The 26,954-nt window shown below is 39.0% G+C and overlaps 2 protein-coding genes across 9 annotated transcripts in view; one reads left to right on the forward strand and one right to left on the reverse strand.

The window, feature by feature from the left end:
- Nucleotides 1-8,961: 8,961 nt before the first annotated feature.
- Nucleotides 8,962-14,945, reverse strand: LOC141765092 (protein FAM72A). Its single transcript, XM_074630960.1, has 4 exons — nucleotides 14,375-14,945; nucleotides 12,796-12,873; nucleotides 11,980-12,104; nucleotides 8,962-11,885 (listed from the first exon to the last, which is right to left on the reverse strand). Exons 1-4 carry the CDS (start codon nucleotides 14,524-14,526, stop codon nucleotides 11,791-11,793), a joined length of 450 nt encoding a protein of 149 aa, XP_074487061.1. The 5' UTR covers nucleotides 14,527-14,945; the 3' UTR covers nucleotides 8,962-11,790.
- A 2,929-nt stretch (nucleotides 14,946-17,874) lies between these two features.
- srgap2 (SLIT-ROBO Rho GTPase activating protein 2) overlaps nucleotides 17,875-26,954 on the forward strand; it is a 68,417-nt gene continuing 59,337 nt past the window's right edge. For 5 of the 8 annotated variants that reach the window (XM_074630994.1, XM_074631005.1, XM_074631025.1 and 2 more), the window contains exon 1: nucleotides 17,875-18,432. In XM_074630994.1, coding sequence (XP_074487095.1) covers nucleotides 18,366-18,432 — 67 coding nt within the window. In that variant the 5' untranslated portion in view covers nucleotides 17,875-18,365. The remainder of the gene's footprint in view (nucleotides 18,433-26,954) is intronic. The other 3 variants (XR_012593384.1, XM_074631034.1, XM_074631052.1) reach the window with 1 other exon arrangement.

Here is a 26,954-nt window from a genome sequence, read left to right on the forward strand (position 1 = left end):
ACATAACACACTGACACTGACCTGGTTCACAGGTCCACAATTGGTCTGATTTTACAGTGGATATTAAAAAAAGCGTAGAGGTTCTTTCTGGCTGTCTAAATTCTCGCTGCACCGAGGAAGATAAAAGCCAATAAGCTAAATTCAGGGTTTTCATGGTTACCAGCCAAATTCGGGTTAAATCCGAGGTTAAAACGCAGCAGACTTTCTCTTCCATTATGTTAACAGGTGTTTAAATTTTGTATAGACCTGCCCAGTTTCATTGCTTGATACAACTTCTGGAAAATTTGCCAATATAAAACATGCTGCTTTGATACACACAGTCTGTGTGCGTCACACAAAAGATGGCACTTCAAGCAACTTTGTAAGCTCTGCTAGGGGCAGTGAGATGGAGGCGGGAAAAAAAAAAGCAGAAGCCTCTCAGTACTCCGCCTAAGAAGCTGCAGCTTTTGCTTTTTTTCCCAGGTGGCTTTGCAAGATCCAGCGGTTCATGCCTCAACCGGACACTCGGCTGACAATAAACACGTTTGATGCTGGCTGCTGTTGGGGCTATAAAGTTCCCACTAAACCCCCATGGTCTGGGCGTTGGGGAACACATCCACGCCGACCGCCTCGGATCCCCCATGACTTAATTAGTGCTCTCTGATTCCCCGCATTAGTTTACAGTATGGGAACAACTTTTATCCTTAACTGTAATCAGCTTGCCCAGAAGAATAGAGCACAATAAGAAGCCTGTTTGAAGTTTTCTTTGTGTTATCTCGAGCACTTCAACAGAAGCCTCAGAGTATAACGCCGGGCCAGTAGGCAGCCCAGTTGTTGAAAACCTGCACCGTTGGCACCTGCAGTTCTGTTTCCCCAGACTATGCATGGTAAAGCAATTGTTTTTATTATCCTTTAATTATAAAGCTAATGTTCTCAAGCTCATGGGCTCATTAGCTCCTAGAGGATATGTTGTTTTTTTGTGCAGCTAAATGATCACATTACATATTCGATTGATTTAGTAGAATTATTTAAGAATTCGAGCAGCCTGTCTCATGAAAGTTTCCTCTCCTGATTAAAGGGATTATTCCCAAAGTGAATAAATTCAGCCATTTATTACCGTTTGCCCTCCTCACCCACTGAAAAAAGGTTTTTGTGATGAATTCTTGAGGTGTCATTAATATGCATAATCAGGCAAAGCTGGACATTAGCCTAGCCTTTTAGGTCTATTATCAGGAGATGACCATGACAGACTGCACAGCTTTTATGAACCTCCTTATATTTCTTATAAGATATTCTGTTCCCTCTGATGATCAAGGTGACCGCTAATTTGATGGCAATCCTCTTCGTCTGTCCTAGCAGCAAGTATAATAATGACAATCTACTCGGAGTATTTAAATGCAAAATTATTTATGGGAAAAGGAAAGTAGTTCAATCTTTTATAAAATGACCGGCCTCTCTATAAAATAAACTGGAATAGGACGTTTTTTTTGCTCTAAGTGAAATAAAAAATGTACTGACCACACAATTTTTCTTTATTAGTATCCAGATTCTGTTGATTTTTAATTTGACCAATAAGAAATAAATGTGTCCTTGAGGGCTTTCTGTCATGCCAGAAATAAAAAGCACTACTATTAGTGACATAGCAAATATAAATATACATTTCTTTTTGTCATTATTCTGATATGTTTCTTTGACACTGAGATGTTGTATCTAGCAGATCGTCTAAGTTATAGTCCTCATTAATGGTACAACTGCTCCATCTAGTGTCAGGAAGGCAAAGTAACTGTAGCTGTGTACAGGCCCTGAACTAAGACAATGGTAGAAAACACAATTAGTAGCATTTTTTTCAATGGGAAACCAGCTGTTTTCATCTGTTTACTGATAACCAGTTGCTTATTAATTTGTTTAGAGAGCAGAGTATTTCTGAATTTTGCTTAATGAGCCTTAAAAGTACAATCCATTGTCCAAATGTAAGAATTTATTTATTTAACCCATTTTTAGTTTACAACTAAACTTATTAATGTTTTCTGCTTTGTTTGGGGTTTGTAATTTTGTCAATACTGCAGCAAAACAGGGGAATGTTTTTTAATCATGATCAACTGGAAAACACACAAAATGCTTATTTCATGATCAGTGAAATATGCATGTAAATAAATATTCATGATATCCAAAGATTAGACTTTTAATGTGGCAGCTCTGACAGATTCAGGACTGTAAATATGCGTATATTTCCAACCTTTATTTGATAGATAGTGGTATTACCCTCTCCTGACATGTTTAAAAATATTTTAAAATCGTTTTTTACATAACAATATACAGTAGTTGTTTTTAATAAGTACCATAATTTTCCTTTGATTATTTTAGCCTCTGATTCCTGTATGTTTTGTGTCTGTTGTTGTGTTTCGGTATGATTTTCATTGTGATGTTATTTGTTGCTGTTTGTACTCGTACATGAAACTTATTACTTGCTGCTCATCTTGACCAGGACCACCTGGCAGAAGAGAGGACCTTTCTGGTTAAATAATAATAATAATAATAATAATAATAATGATAATGATAATGATAATAATAATATTACTGATAATAATAATAGTAATAATAATAATAATAATGATAATGATAATGATAATAATAATATTACTGATAATAATAATAGTAATAATAATAATAATAATAATAATAATAATAATAATAATAATAATAATAAATTATTTAAATATTACATTGTCTTTTGCTATTTGTGTTCTGCAAGACTTACTGGAGTAGGTGGTGAATGTTTTCTTGATATGAGAATATTGGTATTGTTTATTAAAGATTATTATATTTTATTTTGACTTTCAGTTGTTGAGCTGTCAGCAGTGAATATTTAATTATCATGACTGAAGTATCATAACCACTTAATCTCAAGTCAATTTCACAAGTTTATTTTCCAAATCAACAAAAAACAGAAACCACATTTTTGATATATGTTATATCTTGTTATGTTTTTTGTTCATTTCATTATTCACTTACTCCCCTCCTCATTTATTTCAATATTCATTTAATTCTTGCTGGTTGGTTGGAATCTCATAATCACTTTACATAGCCTATTATATTTTTGCCTGCTATGGTTTTCTGTAGTTTATGTGGACATATATCTATATTTATCAGTAAGTTGATTCCTCTATTTGCAATCATGGAAAAGTCCTTCTTCTGCTCTTGACCATCTGGAGCAGAGGACTGAGATGTTTGGGCTTATGTAACCATGACAACCGGAGTTTCCACCTTAATCACTGTGCCCTGACTTACAGGAAAATCAACAGCTGCCATAATTTAGTTCCTATTATTTAATCATAGTTATATCAGAACATCATCTTTTTGTTTCCTTACAGATCACCATAGGGGTGACGGGAACCTACAACAGCTGAATGTGTGATGTTTAAAACCAGCTGTGTTTACAGAAGAGGAAGAATAACACATTCAGGCAAATACATCCAACAAAATAAAAAGAACAGTAAAGTGTGCATGTAATGTAATGTGAAGGGAGATCAGTTTTTTCTCAATATATACATATTTGGAAAATGATAAATAGATTATGTATTAATAGTGTCATTGCAGCTGCCGTCCAACAGAGTGCACCAGAGTTTTCTCTCTGAGATTTACCACCAAAGCATCAGAGAGTTTTCTGCTTACTGTAGGTCTGAGTTAGTTATTAACTACAGTAACTGGATTACTGTAGTTAAAGTCTCTGCACGAGAGAATTATACTTATTTTAGGCAGACTCTCATGACTGTGTACGTGTTCATTTTATGCTTGATTGATATCTTCCTCACTCTCCTGTTAGTTTAGTTTCACCTTGCAGGTCATAAGACTGCTGAACTCTGGAGCTCATCACTTGACACTTTACCCTTTACCTTCATTTATCTTTTTTGATGTTTCTGCAACAACGGTCACTTCTGACTCTCCTAAATTAAAAAAGAAAAAAAAATGAACCTCTATAAATTTTAATTTAACCATCAGAGTATGTAATACATTTAAACTCTAAATTACATATAGCATACATCATTAAGATTTTAATCTGTAACATGTTTATTTTTATGATTTTCATCATTTGTTCTTATACTAAATGTCCTTACTGCAACATTACAATAATGTTAATTTTATACATTTTGCTTTTTTAAATTTCTATAATATTATAAAGACATCATTTCCAATAGGGGATTTCGTGATTTTCACTACACCCTGAAAGATTTAGACAGTAACCATAGATATCAGTCTTATACAAAAAAATATATATAAAATATATTAAAAAATATGTTGTTTTTTATGACAGGTATTGCAATTCTACTGTCTAAAATGCATATTTTAACATAAATCCAAAATTTATATGTATAATATGTATATATATATATATATATATATACATACATATATATATATACATATATATATATATGTATATATATATGTTTATTATTACTTCCCTATACATACTACATTACTCATTACACCTCTGTATATTTTTAGTACTTCTCATTATTACATACTAGATTCCTCTTTACACCTCTGTCTACATATATTACTTTTTATCATGCATATACATACTACATCCTGTTTACAGTCAGTTTTTTCATCTGAAATACTTTCATTCAACTTAATTACAAATTTACATTTACATTAATATTTTATATTTACTTATGTTTTATTTAAGCCCTATGTTTTAACTGCACTATGATGCCTGCCTTAGATTATCATTTTGCTTCTACTTGTGTGATTCCTCCTTTTATATAAACATATTTTATGAGCATTTTTGAAGGAACCTGAGACCAAAGCTTTTCATTGCCAATGACTGCTTTGCTGGAATTGACAAATGATAAACAAAGAACCTTGAACCTGTAAAGGCAGGTCAAATTATACCTTTAGCTAGCACACAGAGTAATGAGGATTAACATAATTCCAGCACAACTCCATCCAACTTCAATCTGAGGAGAGCTCTAATCAGCCTTTACTGAAAACACCTGTGGCAGATGTGCAGAGCCTTTATACTTTGAGTGAAACTGTTTTTTGTTTCTTTTAAATCTTTAAAAGCCTGTTTTTACTTGTGACTTTCATTTGGCTTAAACAGATCCATTTGACATCAATTCTGTCGTGTTATTGTAACTCAGCATCCCAGAAGTAAAGGATTTATTATTTGTAAGGATCAGACAAAACTGGTTATTTTTTTATGTGGAAAATGTTTGAATTCTGTTTATTTAATTACATATTTGAGGGTTTTCTTTCATCGAGAAATACGCTCTCTTTGTTTTACTTATTCCTGAGGCACGGTCTATTTGAATGGTAGAGTAGTGATGCCATCACAGGAAAAGCTCAGGTGTACTGAATAACATTAACTGAATCCCATGCCGGCTCACAAGGACATTTAAATGGAACAAGGTCGTCATTAAAGGTGTTATTAGTTGCACCTGTGCTTACTGACGAGCCACACTGCCATGTTTGCTTATCATTCTGCCATTTAAAAAAAAAATAATGCTGAGCAGAGCCCTGCATTATCTGTTCCCAACTGGAGGACATCTGTGAGTGTCACCTGGCAGCTGCTTCTAGAAAACAGATGCTCACCTGCCCCCTCCTAGCTGCTATACGTCGCCCACACACACACACCTGTCCACCATTTACACACAGATCACTCAAACAGCTGCCATACTAGCTCCATACCTGTCTGCCTGGTTTCCTGCTCAGCTCAAAGCCATGTCTGTGTGATGCTACCAGCACTAACTCTTTTGCTTTTATCATGGAAAATGCCATCAGGCCGAATTCAGCCTTAAAAAACAAATTAAAAAACAAGATAAAATTAAACAAATTAAAAAAAATTACAAAGTGGTTCACACTAAGATAAACCAGTGATTCCTATATTTCTGGCGGATGACCCTCTAAAGCAGTGGTGCCCAAAATTCTTCCCTTGCAGGGCCAAAACTGCAATTTAATGGTGAGCCACGAGCCAAAAGCAAACACCTATTGGATTGTTTTGTATTGTTAAGATGCACAATAGTACTAAGATCCCAAGTTTCCTTAATTGAAATGCACTTTGTCCGTGTGTCTATGCCTCTCCTTTTTTTTCTTAACTCACTCATGAAAAACTGACTTCCTGCGCAAAGTGTCACTCTAGCCACCTCTGCCCTCTGTTCAGGTCTTTACCGTACCCTTATCCTGTTTATATCTTAAATAATAATCTAAACTTTAAAAAATAACAATTTAATTTAGTTTCCTTCACAGAAATCAATGAAATGCTGAGATATAGACCAACTGTATAAAATGTTTAAGAAGTTGTCTTACACCCTTTAAAATCAAGAAGTCCTTGCGACCCCCAGGTTGGGAACAAGTGAATTAGGGTGATTATACCTTCAAAACCAGTTGTAGTCTGATCCCATCTTGATCACCCGTTATACTGTACTTTCAGTTTCACTCTGAATATGAGCTGATTCAAGTTTTGAGCATGTTACTATGTTGTGCTCTTTGAAAACAGCACATTATTCATCATCATGTCACATACTTTTGTTGACCGATTCAAGATCATGTTTCCCTGTGTTGTTTGTTTGTGTAACCAAGGGTTGGGGTGACAGGACGGGATCTGTCAGACTTGTATTAGCATGTTGTTTTATAAGCCGAGTCTCTGCCTGATTAACCAGCTTGACTGTCACTGATGCAGCATATTAGATTTAATTTTTCCTTTTGTTGTCTAGGCAACCATGCAATGAGTGCATAAATTCTTATAATCTGCTACACCCTGCTACACATTCATTCAATGTCTTGTGAACAAAATGTCTTTTATTTTGGGTTGTTTCTCCTCTGGGTTCTTGTAGGAGTCTATTTCCCGTTTTATAGGAGTGTTGAAGCAGAGTCAGTTGAAGCAGCGTGTGACTTCAGGTGAAAGAACATCCAAACCACAGTTGTTCCTGATTCTGACCTTTGGATTACTGTCGGGGAAGTCTGTGAGGAAGTTCTTAAATTTCACGGAAGACCACAGGCTGATACGGCTCATGAGGTGGCGTAAGATAAAACACAAATACAGAGCTCATGTTGTGTGGGCGTGATTTGTAGTTTGGGCGGTTGCTACAATTACATGTGAAAACAGGGCGAGCCACAACTATTTTTTTAATGATTTTTTTTCCTTGCCATCTCTACCTAAATTGCCCTGTACATGTCCCAACAACAGCAGAGAATTCTTGAGAAGGAAGTATGCAAAAACAAATTAGCAAACTTCAGTCAGTTCCTTCCAAGAAAGGATAGTTTTCTTGGGAAGGTTCCCAACCTCACAATGCACAGAGCTACAGATCAGGAAACTTGTGACAGAAAAGCCAGATTGCGGATTAAAGACAAATTGTTTTCTTCCCTACGTCTCTCCACATTTTATACAAATTCTATTCTGGTTCAGTATCTTCTGGCTAACCATCTCCTCAAGTCAAAATCCAACTTGTGAATTTTCAGTGCATCCACAAAGAATCTGCCCTTACATTATGAACCTGTTCCCCTCCAAAACAAAAGCATCTTCCCGAAACCGTGTATGAGTGCAGGAAGGCTCATAAATATTCAGCTAAATGTCGGTCTCCTTTGTGGAAAAGTTGTTATTGAATATTATAAATCTGCATAGCGCGTGAATGAAAAGACCCGATTCCGATGCACCGACAGAATTAATAAACCACAGCAACTGTAGGTCAGAGATAGTAGGTCCAGACAAACCGCCTCCTTTTTGTTGGTAACTGAACACAAAGTGATACGGGCTCAAAACATAATTAGCAGGAGGATTATCCAGTTTCATACAGGTTCAAAGTGCTTCACAGATGACTGACAAGCTGAAAGTAAGACAGAACAAGTGTGAACTGTGAAAACAACAGAAAAGACTAAAACAATTCAACAATTTAACAATGAGATCATTTGAGACCGATAAAATGATAAAAAATTTACTAAAATAGAAATAAAATCTGTAATATAAGTAATATTAGTAAAACAGTGTGAAGTAAAAACTGGAAAAAAATACCAATAAAATAGAATAAAATAATACAAATTCAATTCAATAAAATAAATGATTAATAAAATAATAAAATACTGTATAATACAATTATACAGATTAAATACAATAAAATAGGTGATTAACAAAATAATCAAATATAATACAATCTAAGTGAATATAATAATAAAATAATAACTATTCTTAATCAAAGGCCTGGCTGAATAGGTCGGTTTTAAGTTCACGTTTGAGACTTGTGGAATTTTTCTAAATCAGTCTACGGATAGAGGGCGACATACTCTATGTGAAGCCCTCTGAGACAAACGTGTAATTTGCGGCTATAAATAAAACTGAATTGACTGTTTGATTAATTCATTATCAGTCTTGGCAGTCATCTGTACACGGTAAATTAGAGAGAACTCAGGGTCACGTGTCGATGATGGACGTGACAAACCAAGTACAGCTTCACAACGGCAACGTTTTGAGCGTTTTCTCTCATTCACATAACAGGATCTTGTGTGTTCCAGTGTGATGAAGATTAACTAAAATAAGATGAAAATATATAAATATGATTTGTGTTAACTTGAGTGTGTGGGTCATGTAATGCCAATTTTGTTGTAACTTTTCTGTGGCGCCCCTGCAATCCCAACATGTCACATATCGACGCTTTGTCACGCCCCTTGGCGTCACTTTAGGTTTAAGCAACAAAACCACTATAGTTAGGTTTAGGAAAGAACTACATGGTTGGGCTTAAAACTACTGTGTTGTAAAGTGAAAATGAAACTGAACGTTGTGAACACGGGAGACAAACAGCGGTCCCCTGGATGAAAGCCCTGTGTTTTAAACGCCACGTCACCACAGCACACTACAGCACACCACACGCCCTGGGAATGAGAACGGGCTGGATGTCTGGATAAGCAGCAGATGTGGGGATGGAAGCTAACGTGGATCAAAATTAGAAAAAAATTAAGTAAAAAAAATAGACAACAGGGCATTTAAGATATTTTGAAAAAAAAAAAGTTTATTAATTTAACAAGCATACAAAACAACAAATCATTTTTTCAAACTACCAATCCAGTTTCAGTGCAATTCCAAAATATACATTTTTTTCAGCAGGGCATGTTAATCAAAGTTATTCACGTCAGAAACAGCCATTTAAATATGTTTTTCTTTTGATTATCATGACAATTGTCCTAGCCAGAGGAAGCTCGCAAGTGATACCTTCTTGAGGTAAAACTGTACACATCCAATCTTTAACGTACAAAACAATGCACTACATCACAAATGAAATATTAAATACCTGAACAAAAACATAAGTACTGTAGCACAATACAAACCAATGCATTTGTAAACAAAGCTTGTAAACAAAAAAGGAAGTATGTGGTTATAGATATTTGGTTTGTGGATTTTAATAAATACCGAGCTGATGAAACTGTATCCTATCAGTTTACCACATAAACAGTATTTGGTGTGCAAGTGTAGCAGACTGTCAGTTATAACTTTAAGGTGAAAATCTGGACAAAGTTTTCCTCCTTTATTTGTATTTTTATTCCACAACTAAAGACTATAGCATAGATAAACACAGAGGCCAGTTAAAAAGACCTACTTCCTTTATCCTTTTCCTTCAGGTAAGAAGTGACATTCTCTGTTTGCCGACAACGCGGGCAAATCTCATTCACTCACAGAAGGGCTGTTACTTTAAGACAGAATCATAGTATCAGCAGGGCACAGCAGTGAAACAATAACAAGAGCAGAAGGATGGCACCGCCAAAAAAGGACTGACTTGAGTTAAGTCCCTCGTGACTGGAGGATGTTGAAGCTTGTGTCAACAGACTGGGGAGACGGCCGGGTCAGTCGGTGATGACCAACTAACTCACAGCATCAACCTCGAGTCCAACAGTTTAACAAAGGGTCATTGTCAGCAATCACAGCATCAGTAAGGCCAATAGAATAGTGAGGGTCAAGAGTTTTATGGTCAGCTCTACTGACTTGAGCTTAACTTCACAACAAATACGTAAAAATGTGAAATTCTATTCAATAAGGTGGTCCAAAATGACATAACTATCATTTTTTGGAGGGGTAGCCAGTCTATAAGTTCAATATGTTCCATGACTCTAGAGCGGCAACGTTTAATCGATTAGTTGTCAACTATTAAATTAACCAGCAACTATTTTGGTAATCGGTTTGACAATTTTTTTTTTTTTTTTAAAGTAAAAGTTCTCTGATCTCAGCTTCCATTTTCTGGTTTCTTTACTCCTCTATGACAGTAAACTGAATATATTTGAGTTATGGACAAAACAAGACATTCGAGGGCGTCATCTTGGGCTTTGGGAAACACTGATCAACATTTTTCACCATGTTTTTGATGTTTTATAAACCAAAACGACTAATTGATTAATCGAGAAAATAATTGACGGATTAATCAACAACGAAAGTAATCGTTAGTTACAGCCCTCGATGATTCTTTGGAGTCGTGTTCTCTTCAGGTGCTACAATTATGCTGCTACATGAAACTGAACAGTAATGTAACAGAAACAGATCATGGACACAGAAATCCATTTAGAACTTTTCATAATTTTTGCTTAATGATCCACATTGAAAGTTATGGAGTGTTGCAAAAGTGCACCTCTCCCATTCTAGCTTTCCTATATCGTCAATCTGGGAACGTATTACTTGATTTGAGCTCTTGTCAAAAAAACTAAACTTTAAAATCCAGCTGCTCCAGGCCTTTGAGGAAGCACACCCTTAGTATGCATAAGTTAGTATGTTAGTATCAGATACTGCTACAGTCAGATTCATCTGGGTGTTAAGCACATACTGCTGCTGTCAAGTGTGTAACAAACACTGCGTTAGCATATCAAAACGAATCACTGATAGAATGTCAGATCGTAAGGTCACCTAAATCAAATATGCCCTTTAAAAAGCAAGGAATTTTCATTCAACCATTGTGCTATTTCTCCAATACACAGGGTTCAAAAAGCACTCCAACTTTCAGTCAGCACCCAGCCACACAGAGCGAATATAAGCCTTTAAGACAGAACTCTTATGGGAGTTTTTTTGCTTATTACAGCATATTCAATGTACAGATTATAACTGCCATTAAAAAGAAGGTAGGCGAATTGTGGTCATCTTATCGGAAAGTTGTACTGAACGTAAACGGCGTGAAAAAGCACAGCATTCGCTGACAAGTTCCACTGATTTATCACACCACACCCCCGACTTCTCATGAGGCCGATCAAAACCATGAGCTCAGTGATGAAACGTAGAATGCACTAGATTAAGGAGTCTAGTCGTTTGTTATTTTCAGTCTACTTCAGCCACGTGTTTTATAGTAGCCCATGCAAATATACAAAGAAGAGAAAAAGAGAGTAAAGAATGTGTGTGACATTGTGTGCGTCTGTGCTTTTAACAGTGAAAAGTGATGGGGGGGAAAGGCATGGTCACAGGTCACAAGTGTGATTCAACACTAAATTACATAGGGCCAAAAACCTTTGCTGCACTAATTCTCTGTGGGTTCCAACTTTGGGGCATGTTGTGTTTCTGGCCACGCCCCCATCAGTGATGTCACAGCAGGTGTTCTCCATCAACTGTCAAAGGCAAAACACCTGCTGTGACATCACTGATTGGGTTGTGGCCAGGTGTTCACCATGGTTTCAGTTTTCAACCCATGCAGAGCAGTACAGCAGCACTTTTCTGCCCTATCTGATTCAGTATTAAATTACCCTTTAAAGCGTCTCTTTTCTCTCTCATCTCAAGCATGGTTTGTACACTCTTCTAGCTCCACTTCAAATGTTGGCGTCCCAGGTCTCTCACATTGTCCGTTTCCCTCTCTACCTGATACACTCCTCCTCTGATGGGCTTTCCGATTCTTCGTTCTCGCTGTCGTCCAGTTCGGGAAGATCTCCCCACAGGAGCAGGTTCAGACCTGCAGACACATTGGAGGGTGACAAAAGTTTATTAAACACATTCAACAGAGGGAAACTGCAAAGAATTTTTTATCAAGGGGAGCTTATACTGACCTGTCGCATCCAGTCTGTTGAGAGTAGATACAGCATCGCTGTTGAACATCCAGAAATGGCCGTTGTTACAGGAGAGCAGGCAGGGTTTACAGGGGGCCACAACATGGTAGCCCACAGCATTACCGCTGGGAGAGGGAATAAAGAAGAAACGTGTGTCAGCACTTTACTGGGGGCACTTCTGAAAAGCGCCAACTCCACTAGCGGGGGTCTATTATCTAACAGATGTTTGTTTTTGCCCTGTGTACAACAACAACAAAGGCCTGGGAATACAAAAGAGGCTCCATAAAGCTTCACTGTAGCACCAAACACTCCTTTAGGGAAAGACCAGAAAAAAAATGCCAAATTTAATTTTAATTTCAGGTGAAGAGAGCTGAAACGATTAGTTGACAGTTATCGTCATCCTCTAAATAAAATTAATGGGAATTGATAATTGCTTGAGGACACTTTTCAGCTTCTCAAATATGATAATTCGCTGCCGTTTTCAGTTTTATATCATTGTATATTAAATATCTTTGGATTTTAAACTGTTGGCCATACAAGACAAAACATATGAAGATATCACCTTGAACTCTGGGAATTGCAATGGACATTTTTCACAATTGTCTGATGTTTAATAGACCAACAGATAAATCAGGACGAGAATCATCATATATAATAGACAGTGAAAACAGTTGCAGCTCTACATGTTTATGAGAAACAGCTACATGGGTAGGACCCACTTGTTTGCTGTGCTAACTGTGCTTTTTATCAACATCTCACATTAGCAGATGGTCTTCCTAAAGCAAACCCTGTAGGCTATAGAAGAGCTGTACATACCACTTGAGACATGCGATGTCTCTCAGTTTGCATTTGCAGCTTTCAGTAGAGTAGCAGCTGGCCACAAAGTCAACAGTTCTTGGGGGAGGGAGCGTGTAATGAGAAACAAACATAACCATGAAAGGTTGAAAGAAACACACATTAATTTTACATTTTCATACAACAGATAATAATGCACTATACTCACTTTTAACAGTCTCTTCTGCACTATATTCACTTTTTTTTTAATGATCCTGTATCACAGCTGTTACCCTTTACTATATTCAGCTTTAACAGTTTTCTTCATCTCCTTGTATTTTTATATCTGGTATATTTATTTGTACTTTGTACTTTGCACTACTAACTTTTTTACTAACATGTTTTGCACTATGGAACTGTGATGCTGGAAAGTTGAATTTCCCTCGGGATCAATAAAGTTACTATCTATCTATCTATCTATCTTTCTATCTATCTATCTAACAAACACTGTTAATCATAGTTTGGGGTTTCCCCTATGAACAACAAGTGATCAGTTAGATATCAGTTAGCTGTGGATTGCTTAGATAAGATAAGATGACCTTTATTAATCCCTGGAGGGAAATTCAGGTGTCAAAGCAGCAACATCAGCAAACATCAGTACCAAAGTGAAACACAGGAGAGGTAAAGGTATGCAAAAAAAATGTAAAACAATAATAGAGATATAAAAGATACAGAGTGAATGGGTGAATATTGGATTGTTTAAGACACTTTCCAAGTAGAAACACCAAATATTCTCTGGTTTCAGCTTATCAAATATGACAATTTGCTGCTTTTCTCAGTTTTACATCATTGGAAATTGAATATTTTTGGGTTTTAGACTGTTGGCCAGACAAGACCTTGAGCTCTGGGAAATTGCAATGGACATTTTCACTATTGTCTGATGTATAATAAACAAACTGACTAAGAATCATCACATAAACAGACAATGAAAACAGTTGCAGCTCTACATGTTTATGAGAAACAGCTACATGGATAGGATCTACCTGTTTGCTGTGCCAACTGTGGTTGGCTGTGATTTTTATTAAATACATAAAATAACTATTGACAGTTCGTCAAAAAATACATGTAGTATGTACAATAAATAAATGTAATATGTACATATGTGCAGTCTATAAAGTGGTATATAGGATGTATATATATGCTTCAAGTACATCTTGTCCTGGGCAACAACATACATCAGACATAAACAAAGGCTAGCAAGCATTGCTAACTATATATTTAGCACTACTAACTTTATACTTTGCACTACAAACTTTTGTACTGCCTTTTTACTAACATGTTTTGCACTATGGAACTGTGATGCTGGAAACTCGGGATCAATAAAGTTACTATCTATCTATCTATCTACCTACCTACCTACCTACCTACCTACCTACCTACCTACCTATCTAACACACACTGTTAATCATAGTTTGGGGTTTTCCCTGTGAGCAACAAATGATCAGTTAGATCTCAGTCAGCTGTGGATTGCTTCAAGTACATCTTGTCCTGGGCAACAACATCAGACATCAGACATAAACAAAGACAAGCAGCAAGCATTGCTAACTAGATTATCACTTACCTATTGGGAGGTATATCAGTGGAAAACAGCTCAACCTCGGTGTCTGCAAGAAGCACAGCTTTCATGCCTCTCATGCACAGCAGGCTGTCACAGAAGATGCAGTTCACCTGAGTCACACACTTGTTTTTGAAATTAGCGTTCGATGTAGACATTGTTGTCCTGCTTTAAAGTGGACCAGCTCTCTCTCGCTCTTTCTGCTCCCAGACAGCAGAACAACAACAATACAGGTGATCGATGATTAACACACTATCCGGGGTAATAACACTCGTTTTCACGTCGTCAAAGCGTCGATGCTACTGGCACTAACGTCCTTGTTGCAGACGTTAGCCTTTTTCCTATCGAGTAAACGGAAGCTAACGTTTGTTAAACAAACACACCGAATATATATATTCCCTCGTAACTGTTTCTATATAAAACAAAATATTTCGATGTTTTGTTGTTAAATACACACGATATCGGCGATGTAAATAGCCTGTTTTTTACACGACTGGCTCAGCATCCATTGGGATGTAGTTAACAGCTAACTAAATAGCTGTCAGCTTTGTTTACAACTTCCTGGTATTTAACGGCACTTCCTGAAACTATCTTTAAAAGACCCAACATCTGCCTCTGATTGGCTACACTCCATAGTAACCGACACGCCATTGGCCACCCGTCATCATCAAAGTCGGGATTTGATTGGCCACAAATGATCTTCGAAACGCCCACTTTTAAAAATACTGAAAGCTGATTGGTGCGTTTGCACGTCAATCAAATTCCGTTGGACTAATCGTAGTGTGGGAAGTTCAGCTTTTTATTTTTTTCTCTTCTTTTTTTTAAATTTTAGCTTTTTTTTTTAGCAACTTTTTATTTTTTTTATTATTTCAAAATGACAGTATACATAGTAACAGCAGAAAACATTAAAAACATTTACATACAAAACAAGGATAGCGAAAACAAACAAAGAGCTGTGCCAAACATAAAAGGACAACAGAAATGAAACGAAACCAACATAAAATAATAAAAAAGAACACATTAAAAAAATAAAATAATAATAATAATAAAAAAAAGACCACGCAAGAGTATGACAATAATTTAATTTAAAAACTTTAAAGATATTGCATACATTCGTTGTTTTCATTGTTTTTTGTTTTGTGAGGAAGAAATTGTTGACAGATATAATTCCATTTATTTCATAAATACAACGAAATTAGGCTTTTTTTTGGTAAATTTACACTTGTGAATGTGGAACTTCGTGAGAATTCAAATTAAATTAATAAGAAAAAATGCAATACTGTCTTTGTCACTGTAATCATAGCAACCAAATATAATATTTCTATAGTACAGTGCAAAATATGAGAAAATGTTAACTAGTATAAAGTTATTGACATCTTTCCACAATTCACATGTATATATACAGGACCAGAATAAATGAGAGCAAGTTTCAGGATGTGAACAATTTATATCTATGTCACTCTTTAACTTTTGTAAGAAATGTTTCACTGGATAGAATATTTTCATTATCAGTCTTGGCAGTCATCTGTACACAGTAAATTAGAGAGAACTCAGGGTCACGTGTCGATGATGGATGTGACAAACCAAGTACAACTTCACAACAGCAATGTTTTGAGCGTTTTCTCTCATTCAACACATCTCTAGGACAAAGGAGGACGGTCTGCAGGACAGGTAATAATGCATACAGTGCACTTTAGACTAAGCTACTGGAGTTACCCTGCACTATACTCATTTTTAACAGTCTCTTCTGCACTTTTTAATAGTCGTGTATCACAGCTGTTACCCTGCACTATATTCAGTTTTAACAGTTTTCTTCATCTCCTTGTATTTTTATATCTGGTATATTTTTTTGTACTTTGTACTTTGCACTAACTTCTTTACTGCCTTTTTACTAACATGTTTTGCACTATGGAACTGTGATGCTGGAAACTTGAATTTCCCTCGGGATCAATAAAGTTACTATCTATCTATCTATCTATCTATCTATCTATCTATCTATCTATCTATCTATCTATCTATCTATCTATCTATCTATCTCTCAATCACATAACAGGATCTTGTGTGTACCAGTGTGATGAAGAGTAACTAAAATAAAATGAAATACATGAATATGATTATTGTGAATTTGAGTGTGTGGGTCATGTGATGCCAATTTTGTTGAGAACTGTATTTAACTGCACTTCCTGAAACTATCTTTAAAAGACCCAACACCTGCCTCTGATTGGCTACACTCCATAGTAACCACACGCCATTGGCCACCCTTCATCACAAAGTCGGAATTTAATTGGCCGTAAAAGATCATCAAAACGCCCACTTTCAAAAAACACTGAAAGCTGATTGGTGCGCTTGCACGTCAATCAAATTCCGTTGGACCAATCACGGTGTGGGAAGTGTTGCTCTTGTCCTATAAAATAAGGCGGGGCTGTGTAGAGAAGAGTTGATGCATTTACACACCTAGGAGGAGCATGGCGTTTCTTCAATAAGAGAGCTTAAATTACACTATTTTAGGTTAGAAATTGTTGTCGTCGAAATACAAGTTATAGTTAATGCTTTTCCCAGTTTGTCAAACAATATAATCACTCGGCATAGTTAGTTAGAGAGAGTTATGGAATTGTTTGCTATCAAGCTAAAGCTAATGTTAGAGTTTTTGGGCAGTTAACTTACATTCCCAGATAACTACACATAAAGAGCAGTTTTGTTTATAATACAGTATCATAAGGACATAAGAAGACACCTTGTCTCTCTGAAAGGATATATGAGGTGACTATTAAACCCACTTTTGCTCACTTTACCCACCCTGGAATACATTATCCTCACATTGCAACTGGTATATATATATATATAGAGAGAGAGAGAGAGAGAAATACTGCCTTTTTTTTGCACCTATGTGACTTGTTACATGCAGTTAAGGGCTAGTATGCAACAAATGTGGTTTATGCACCCAAATGAATACTATCCATGTGTGCATCCATGCCTGTCCATTATCCTCACATTGCAACTGGTATATATATATATAGAGAGAGAGAGAGAGAGAAATACTGCCTTTTTTTTGCACCTATGTGACTTGTTACATGCAGTTAAGGGCTAGTATGCAACAAATGTGGTTTATGCACCCAAATGAATACTATCCATGTGTGCATCCATGCCTGTCCATTATCCTCACATTGCAACTGGTATATAAGCTATATATTGAGAAATATTGCTTTTTTCCCCCCTATGTGACTTGCAGTGCAAGTTAAGGGCTAGTGTGCAACACATGTGGTTTATGCACCCAAATGAATACTATTCATGCCTGTCCATTATCCTCACATTGCAAATGGTATATATATATATATATAGAGAGAGAGAGAGATATTGCTTTTTTTTATTCCTATGTGACTTGTTACAGTTCAGGGCTAGTATGCAACAAATGTGGTTTATGCACCCACATGAATACTATCCATGTGTGCATCCATGCTTGTCCTGCGCACTCCCTCCATCTCCACTGGGTTCCTCCTCCTCTCTCTCACTTCAGGAGGGGGTGAAGAGGAGAGCAGTTTAGTTTAGACAGACAGGCGGACTGGGCAGCTCTGCGAGACCCGCTCAGGGCAAATCTGAAAGAAAAAAACAAACTTTTGGCAGTGCTGACTGACAAGCTATCACTGTTTGTTCTGTAAGAAGGGAATGAATCTGCTTCCACTTGAAGTTATTTGCACCATAACCGGTTTTGAGGAGGCGGTGGTGAGGCGCGGCGGATGGGAACATTCAGCCACAGCAGCAGCAGCAGCAGCAGCGCCAAACTCACAATGCGCCCGGAGTGAACAGAGGCAGGGAGACAATACAGATCCGCGGGCACACTGACTGAGGAGCTGCAAACTCTCATCTGGCCTCTTTTTTTCTTCTTTTCAAAACCTCTTCCAGAGTGGCATCCTTCCCCCTCTTCCCCACAAGTCTACGCCTGATTTTGTGATTGATTGAGACACTACGAGGACAAGTGGTTTGATCTCCAAACTCAGCCATGACGTCTCCGGCGAAATTCCGAAAGGACAAGGAGATAGTGGCCGAATATGAGACTCAAGTTAAAGGTAAACACTTTACTTTTTCACATGTTAATATACAACACAAGCTAAAGAAATGTGAAATCTGTGCTTTCTTTACTATATGGGACTTGGCTGACTGCGTGGTTTTCTGTTTCCCCTCTTACCTCTCCTATCAAGCGTAAAGGGGATATATACGCTTGTATTTCACCAACTATTCATGATTGTCATTATGCAGACGTGTTCGATCAATAATATATCAATAATTGCAATCATAACTAGAACATCATGTGTCGTCAAGCGTGTGATCGCACACAGATGGCCAACAAAGACAGGAAAAAAAAACCGCTCAGAAATCAGTGTTGTTGTCCAGATGTGGTCTCTATATGGTCTCTAAAGAATATGTGAAGGTGATGTATGTGTGTGTATGTATGTATGTGTGTTGTATAGACTACCCAGAGGGCTGGGGTTTCGACATGGAACAAGGCAGGGCGTTTTCTCTCTCCCTCGCTGTCTCCTGCGTGTCTGTAATGCTGCTGCTGGTGTGCACTATCGTCCCTTCACGCTGCAAATGTGTTTTTGTGTGTGTGCATGGCTTTAACGCAGATTGCAATCAAATGATCCATTTGTGCAAAGGCTTGTCCATTGATCACAGATCATTGGTGTCGCCCCCTGCCCACGATCAAGGACACGAGAGAGCATGCAGGGGTGGGAGAGCAGATCGTAGTGGTTAGAAAAAGGGGGCGTTCAGATGTTAACTGTTTACTGGCTGATTGATGTGTGTGTGTGAGTGTTTCTGTCGTCAGGCAGGCACACTGTATTCAGCTGGTCAGTGTCAGTCAGAGCTACATTGATTGCTTATCTATAAGTTTAGGTGGGAGGAGAGGTGAAGCACAGAGGTGGCAGGAAGGAGGGGTAGAGGGATGTTAGAGGAAGACAGAGGACAGGATATTGCACTCCTCCTGAACTGCATGTTTCCTCTGCTGCTGCTGTTGCTGCAGTGCGAGATCACCAGATAAAATGGGCTACCACCTTCCTCATCACACCCGTTTCTCATGTCCTCTTCCCAGCCTTGTCTCCAAAATTGTCACCTCGTAGCCCTCCTATTCTCCTGTAGATGTGCTGCCACCTGCAACTCTGTAGGATAGAGCAGCAAGTCAGTGACAAATAGTGGAATTGTGGAGCGTGTTGTCACAAATCGCTATGTTGGAAAAATGGAATTTCTAGTGGCTAATATAGAAATGGGTGACAAATTAAAGCAGCAACTATATCCTGACAGTAGTACATGAAACAGGTAATCTGAAAAAAAAAAAAATCATGTGCCTCTGTGTCCTCTGGTGCTCCTAATGGCATCTGCAGGATTTCACAGACCGGAGGAAAACAACCAATCAGAGCCGAGCTTGAGTCTGCTGTCCAGCTGCCGTCTATGAGCCGGCTGTCAATTACTCGTGAACTCCATCCAAATGGTCAAACTAGGCAGCGCTAATCAAATATTAATCAATATTCTGTTACTGTGATGCCTATATCTTGCCTTAAATGTTTTCAGAAACATCTTGTAGTGTACTGTTTAGCTGTAAAATGAGAAAGATTGTGACCCGGCAGCCATGTTGAGATCAGTTGAGGAAGTACCAAGCACCGCCCTCCAGCTGGAGCACAGCCAATAGGAATGCTCTCACTCTGAAATGACCTGTGATTGGCCAAAGTTTCCCGTCACAGGCTAGATTTTTTTAAAGCCTGAAAACAGAGCCATGAGGAGGAGCAGTAGTCTAGTTTTCTCTCAGAACACTTGAATTACAATATGCTGAAAGGTTATTATGGGATTTTTGCCCAATGATGCCAAAAATATTCCGCCTACTGCGGGTTTAAAGGAAAAACCAACATGAAGTGTCTTAGTAAAGTGTGAAGCTGCCAAAACGGCAAAAAGTTTCTGGAACTCTACTTGATGGATAAACACCATTCTTCCAAAAGATATTCATGAATGAGCTGAGATCTGATGACTGCAATTTCATACTTGTCAAACCTTTCAATGATCCCCATGCGCTCTGTGTGGAAACATTTATGTTTCACCACTGCATCCAAGTTTATCCTTTAATTTGTTACTTGTAAAATGGACTTGCATTTATATAGTGCCTTTCAGGGCCTTCCGTCCACTTGCAAAGCGCTTTACACTACATGTCAATATTCATACGCTAATGGCAGAGGCTAACTGCCCATTAGGCTCTAATCTTAATGCTCATTCGCACACCAAAGGACACTTCGATATGCGGACTGGAGGAGCCGCGAATCGAATCGCAGATCTTTCGATTAGTGGACGGCCTGTTCTACCTCCTGAGCCCCATGTGGAAAAACTTGTCTTGTCAAATGTAAGGTGGTCGTGCACATCCAAAACCGTAGTATGCTGGTGCTGGACCTGTAGAAGACAGCAATGAAAAACTTATGAGAAGGTCCGCACACTGTAGCTCCCTGTTTAATTTTTTGGCACATTGAAACGTCACAAACTAAGATGTGCCAATAAACTGCACTTAAAGGGAGCTACCTTCTATGTTTTTCAACATCTAAATGTGGGCAGGGGTTTGATTTGGTCTCATATTCTAACAGGTAATCCTGTCAGTTAAACTAATGAACAGATGAATCCTGGGTAACTCGACTCAGCTCACTGTTTACCACCCCTTATTAGCCACTTCCTCTTGTTTACCTGCCGATTCCTTTAGCTGTCACCACAGTGACATTAGCGTTGTTGGCTCAATGTCCCGGTAGACCGCCGTTTATGCTTAGCAGCCCGTGTGAAGGCGTTCTGTTCGTGCTGCATTGTGAGGGCTGTCTGCTGTGTTTGTCAGCTCGTGGACTTAATGTTTGTCCATCGACCGTTTGCATCGATTCCTCCTGTCAGTTACTCCACTGCTCCCTAGCGAACAGCTGTGTTGAGCTATCTCCCTCCGTCCACACGTTTTTCCACATACCGTCCTCCGTATCTGGAATGAACAGATGAAAGGGTGAACCTGTGCATCCTCATTACTGTTCTGGTGTCTGTGTGTTTTTCCATCTGTAGGGGCGTCTCCAGGTGCTGTGTGTCTGCTGTGACATTCCCAGCAGCCTCTGGGAGACACAGACAGTCTGTCATTACCCTGCACACTGCTGTTAGATATTCTGTAATGGAAGGTATCAAGCAGCCATACGTAAAGCATCTACACCTCACATCTCTGTATGTGCAAACACGCGTCTGTCATGTTTCCAAAGTCTTTAATAGGTCCGCTATTGCAGTCCAGCTAGCCGAGGAATCAACCCTGTATGGCTCTAAATCAGGCAACATGAATAGTCCTTTCACTCTGCAGCATCATGGGGGAAATAAATGTAAATCCTCGCATGGCTTACATTCATACATCTCTGCTGCAGGAGAGGAAGATGCATGATGCACATGCTAACATGCACACAGAAACACAGGGCTCGACAACATAACACAAGCACTTGATAAATGCATTGGTCCTGATTATTTTCAAGATCCTCCCCTGGCATATTAACTACCATAATTTAGCGTTTTGTTTGGCTTGTGCAGCTCCGGTTTGACCATTGATTGAACCCTGGTGCAGCGCTATCATACTCTATTGTTGCACTATCGTACTACGTTCAAAATAGCAGGGTTTAATGTTTTTATTTCGGGCAAGTGGGTCAGATATCTACTTGCTCAAAGTCAATTTTGAATTGCCCCCTATGCAAATTGTTTTATTTATTAGTGGTTATCAAATAACAAAGACCAAAGTTATTTGTCATGTTTAATCTTTAGTTGAGTAAATGAATCTAGACGCCACCCAACTAAACTCCAGTTAACAGGATAATTGAAATGCTCGCTTTTTTGTCTTTACCTGCCGTCTCGCGAGTACCCAATTGGTACTGCGCGTGTGCAACTCTCAACAGAGATGAGAAGGAAGCGAGATTGCTCAGACCTTAGCTACTTCCATCATCAGCTCTACAAACTCTTGCTGATCAAACAAATGAGTTGCTAGATTTACCCGTGCAATCCTTATTGTTAAGCCCTAACTAGTGTTACATATGTACTCTCATACACAACTTGACATTCATGCTACACACACTCAGGAATTCCGGCGAGATTCCTGAGATAATTTGGCCTCTTATAATGGATCACTTCCGCCCCACATTGCCATATGTTTTTGAAGTTTGAAACCCTGCATCAAGTGCTGACAAATGCTGCTATTTGGTATTCAACCTAATATGACCTGCCATTTTTCATGATGCGTCTCTGTTATTTTGTCTACCTTCTGGGGCAGCTTAGTCAATTAGTCAACTAATCAGTTGTTTGGTCTCAGTCGAATAAGATTTGTTTAGTTGTTTTTTATGCTTTTTTTCATGCTGAATGACTAAGAAACGTATGAGCACATCTCTGGTAAACATCACATTTAAAGTGGTGCTTTTGTGTGATTCTTTGTGGAGAAACGCAGTTTCACAGATCTATCGATTAAAGGTCCAGTGATCTGATAGTATCTAGCGGTGAGGTGAGGAGATTTTGCAACAAACTGAAGCCTCTCCCGTGTGCCAAGCGTGTTGGAGAGCTACAGTGGCCGACACCAAAATGTGAAGTCTCTCTCTAGAGCCAGTTGGAGCAGAGCCAGTGTATAGAGTGAGTGTGTACGTGAGAAGTGAGTGGTGAAGCAAGAGAGAGAGAGAGCGCCGGTGACTGGAGCAAGTAACGTTATCGACTCCGGCCCAAGCAGGAGAAGTTAACAAAGTTTGGTTTGTCCGTTCTGGGCTACTGTAGAAACATGACGGTGCAACATGGCGGACTCCGTGGAGAGGACCCGCTCCCTATGTAGATATAAACGGCTCATTTTTAGCTAACGAAAACACAACAATTCTTATTATCAGGTGATTATACACAAAAGAAAACATACTTATTAATATTATATTCCATTTCTGCCAATAGATCCCCCTAAATGTTACTCACTGGTCCTTTAAAGCAACCAAAGGACTAAGAATTTCTGTGGTCGAGGACAGCCCTTCTACCTTCTGTACCTTTTGTGACGGAAAAAAAATGCAGAGTTCTTGTAAAGCTATTTCCTAAAGTAGGTATGGGGATGTCATGGACACTGTCGTCTCACCTGTTGACCTGTGAGCTGAAGAATATTGCTTTTATGAATGCACACACACACACACACACACACACACACACACACACAGTGTACATGCACAAAAATGCTTGAATAACACCATCTTTTTCTCCGCCTGTGTTATTTCACTCAGGCAGAGTGCTGATACTCTAATATGGGATTCTGGCTGATGCAAGGAATGTTCCTACTGCTCAGGAAGAGGGTGTGTGTGTGTGAGAGAGAGTGAAAAAGAAAGTGGGAACGAAAAAGGGAAAGCTAGCAAGAGAAAGTGAGTGAGGCGCATTTAAAGAGCGATAGGAATGTTCTAACACAGATGTAAATGGTTATACACGGCGCTGAAATTGAGTTAAGGAATGAGCTTATCACCTACCACTCATAGTTCACAGAGCACTTATTTAGGATTGAACCCAAAAAGCTACTTTTGCTTTTAGAGAGACTCCAAATGACTCTGAGGTTTTAATCGCATTTCTCCGGTCGATGCACACATCTACCAGCAGCTATCACCGCCATCCCTCGTCTACCAGTCATCACGCTCGCCAGGATATTTAAATGGAAAGCTTCAATTCAGGCGATGGGAAACATTTTAGAGGAAAATTAGGGAGTGCTGAGTCTTTAAAAACACTTGACAGATGTTTCATTTTTCAAGTACATTTTTGGCTCAGCGCTTCAGCGTCTGTCAAGAGTTTACACATCTGGGAATGTTAATAAGTGGCTGCCTTCGCAAATAAACGACCACTGTTGCCACTAATGAAATGTATTGATTATTTTTGGAGAACACGGAGAGGTATATGGCCAGCTAAGGTGATGATGTGCAGATTATGTTGTGTTTGGACTAAATACTCGCACACAAAGAGGACACAGGCTGTATCTCCAAACAGATGTAGACCGTCATTTTTTCAGAATAATAAACTCATTCAAGCTCTGCAGATGTGATGCGGATCTGTCTCCCTGATCCCTGAAGGGGGATGATAAACTGAAGCGGTGTGCGTCTGCCTACGTGTACGTTTCTTAAGCTGCCTGTTTACAAGGCAGCCAGAGAAACATATGATTTAGGATAAATGGCTGCTTTCACCAGCACACAATGGGAAAGGTGGTGACACAGCAAGAGGTTTGTTTGTGAGGAGGATTGTGGGTCTGTGTGTGTGTGTGTGTGTGAGTCTCCATGCCTGGGCTGAATATTTCTGTTTGTGTGAGCGTTGATGTTTATTTGATACTGCAGAGGGCTCCTCTGACATAAATTGCAGGGAGGTTCTGCTTATCAGTTAACTATGAAACAGTAAGAGGCAGAAATGACAAAACGGAGGGAAGTAGGGCTGCGCAGTTAATCAAACATTTATCATAATCACATTATGGCCTACCATTTTACGTTAAATATTGTGGTGCTGCAGATATGTCCTGGTCTACACATCATATTGTACAGACTTAGGAAAACATCTTACCATTATCATTTCATTTATTGCTGTCAAAGTTAAGGCGATAACGTGTTAACACAAATTAGTTTTAACGCCACTAATTCACTAGAGAGTGAAGATACTGGTATCATATGAAACTAGTAAACCTAAGGAATCTATTGGTACCAACCACGTCATAGTAGTTCGTCGCAAGGGAGGTTAAATAATGCTCCAAACTTGTGCTAAATTTTGGCGAGGAAAAGCTGTCATAGCCATTTTCAAAGGGGTCCCTTGACCTCTGACCTCAAGATATGTGAATGAAAATGGGTTCTATGGGTACCCACGAGTTTCCCGTCTACAGACATGCTCACTTTATGATAATCACATGCAGTTTGGGGCAAGTCAAAGTCAAGTCAGCACACTGACACACTGATAGCTGTTGATGCCTGGGTATTTTTTCAAAATCGTGCATCCCAAGAAGGAAGCACCATTTGTTATTGTAACATTGACGCCTTTGCTGCAGCTGCCTTCACCTCAGCAAACATCACATGTGGCTGCGAGGATGTGAGAAGACATCTTTAAACTAATCAATTAGTGGTCGTTTTTAGGGCTTTGTGTGTGTGTTCTTCTTAACATCCTCTTGTCAATTAGGGCTGGTCTGTATTGAGTGAGTCCAGTGGAGCACTTACCAACCACAAGTCAATCACTTGACTCTGAACGGCTGTGTGATTGACTTGTGTGTGTGGATGTCTGTCAGTGTGTGGTGGTGAAAATGGAAAACGTGGTGGTGGGGTGGTCTTGGATCTGTGTGTTTGAATTAAAAATGCTAACGGAGCTTAAAATAATCAGCCAGGAAGGATGTTTGTGTGAAACTTTGGTCCAGGAGTTAGGCTTGAACACACACAGATCGCTCAGGGACTGGAGTGTGTGTAAAGCTTCCTGTTTGGGCCCACGGCTTTGTGTCTGGGCAAAGGAATCAACTGCCTTTCACATCTCACACACACACACTCAATGCTACTGTGCTCGGAGTGTGAGGATTTGCAGATCTGCAGTTGCCTCAGAATAGAAGGGAACTGAGAAATAAAGGTAGTTTTTTTTTAAGGAGTGAAAATCCTCTATTCCCTTTTGATGAGTCACAATAGAACAATGTGTTCCATACCGGGTGTCCCACCGCCGTTTCGGTTCGTGTGCGTGTGCACGCTCACAGTGGCGGGCCACCGTGTGCTGTGTCGGCACCAGACACGACGTGGCTGAAAACTCATTGATTTTCTGTTCCTTTCTCCTTCCTCATTCTTCAGTATTCGATATGACAACTTACTACAGGGCTGCTGCGGCACCTGCGAGAAAACACACAGCGTTAAATTTACCAACACCGCAAGTGCTGAGCTGGCCTCCTTCAGTACACAAAAACAAGAGCGCTGCTTACAAGTCAGTGAGTGTGTTACTGCGATTTGGATTGAGATGTCTAACTCATCCCTGCCGTACACTCCTACATTCTGGATACAGCCGATTGCTGAGAGATAGAAGAGGAACGTCTGCTATCACCGTGATATGCAGATGAACCTGTACAGGTGTGCAACAATACCCAGCGTATCAGATCGAAGACAAACCAAGAGATGAAGAAATAGATTGAGAGGGCTGGAGAATTAATGCAAAAGAGGCAGCCGGTGAAGCCATGTGGGTGAGGTCAGAGTTCAGCTGCTGTTCATTGGAGCCAGATGTTCCAGATGCTCTGATTGGGCAACAGATGCTCCGTCTGTCCTGGTTGGCTAATTCTAACGCTCTGGCTGCCACCCCCTTTACTATACTAGACCTTCAGCACTGAGGCATGTTGGGATTGGTTGAAATCTCCCCTCCCTCTTTTTCAGGTGTTCCTGCAGTGTATGTAGGTCCACCCATGTGAACCCAATCTGTGTGCCAAGTCAATGGGTTACCTCTTGCACTAACATTTTGAAACGCGATGAACCCAATGTTTTATTTATTCATGCAAAACACACACACACACATGCACACACACCCCTCCAGACGTTGTTGTTACCTAGCTGAGTTTTTTGCATAA

Source organism: Sebastes fasciatus, chromosome 1 (genome assembly GCF_043250625.1).
Source record: "Sebastes fasciatus isolate fSebFas1 chromosome 1, fSebFas1.pri, whole genome shotgun sequence".
Taxonomy (NCBI): Eukaryota; Metazoa; Chordata; class Actinopteri; order Perciformes; family Sebastidae; genus Sebastes; species Sebastes fasciatus.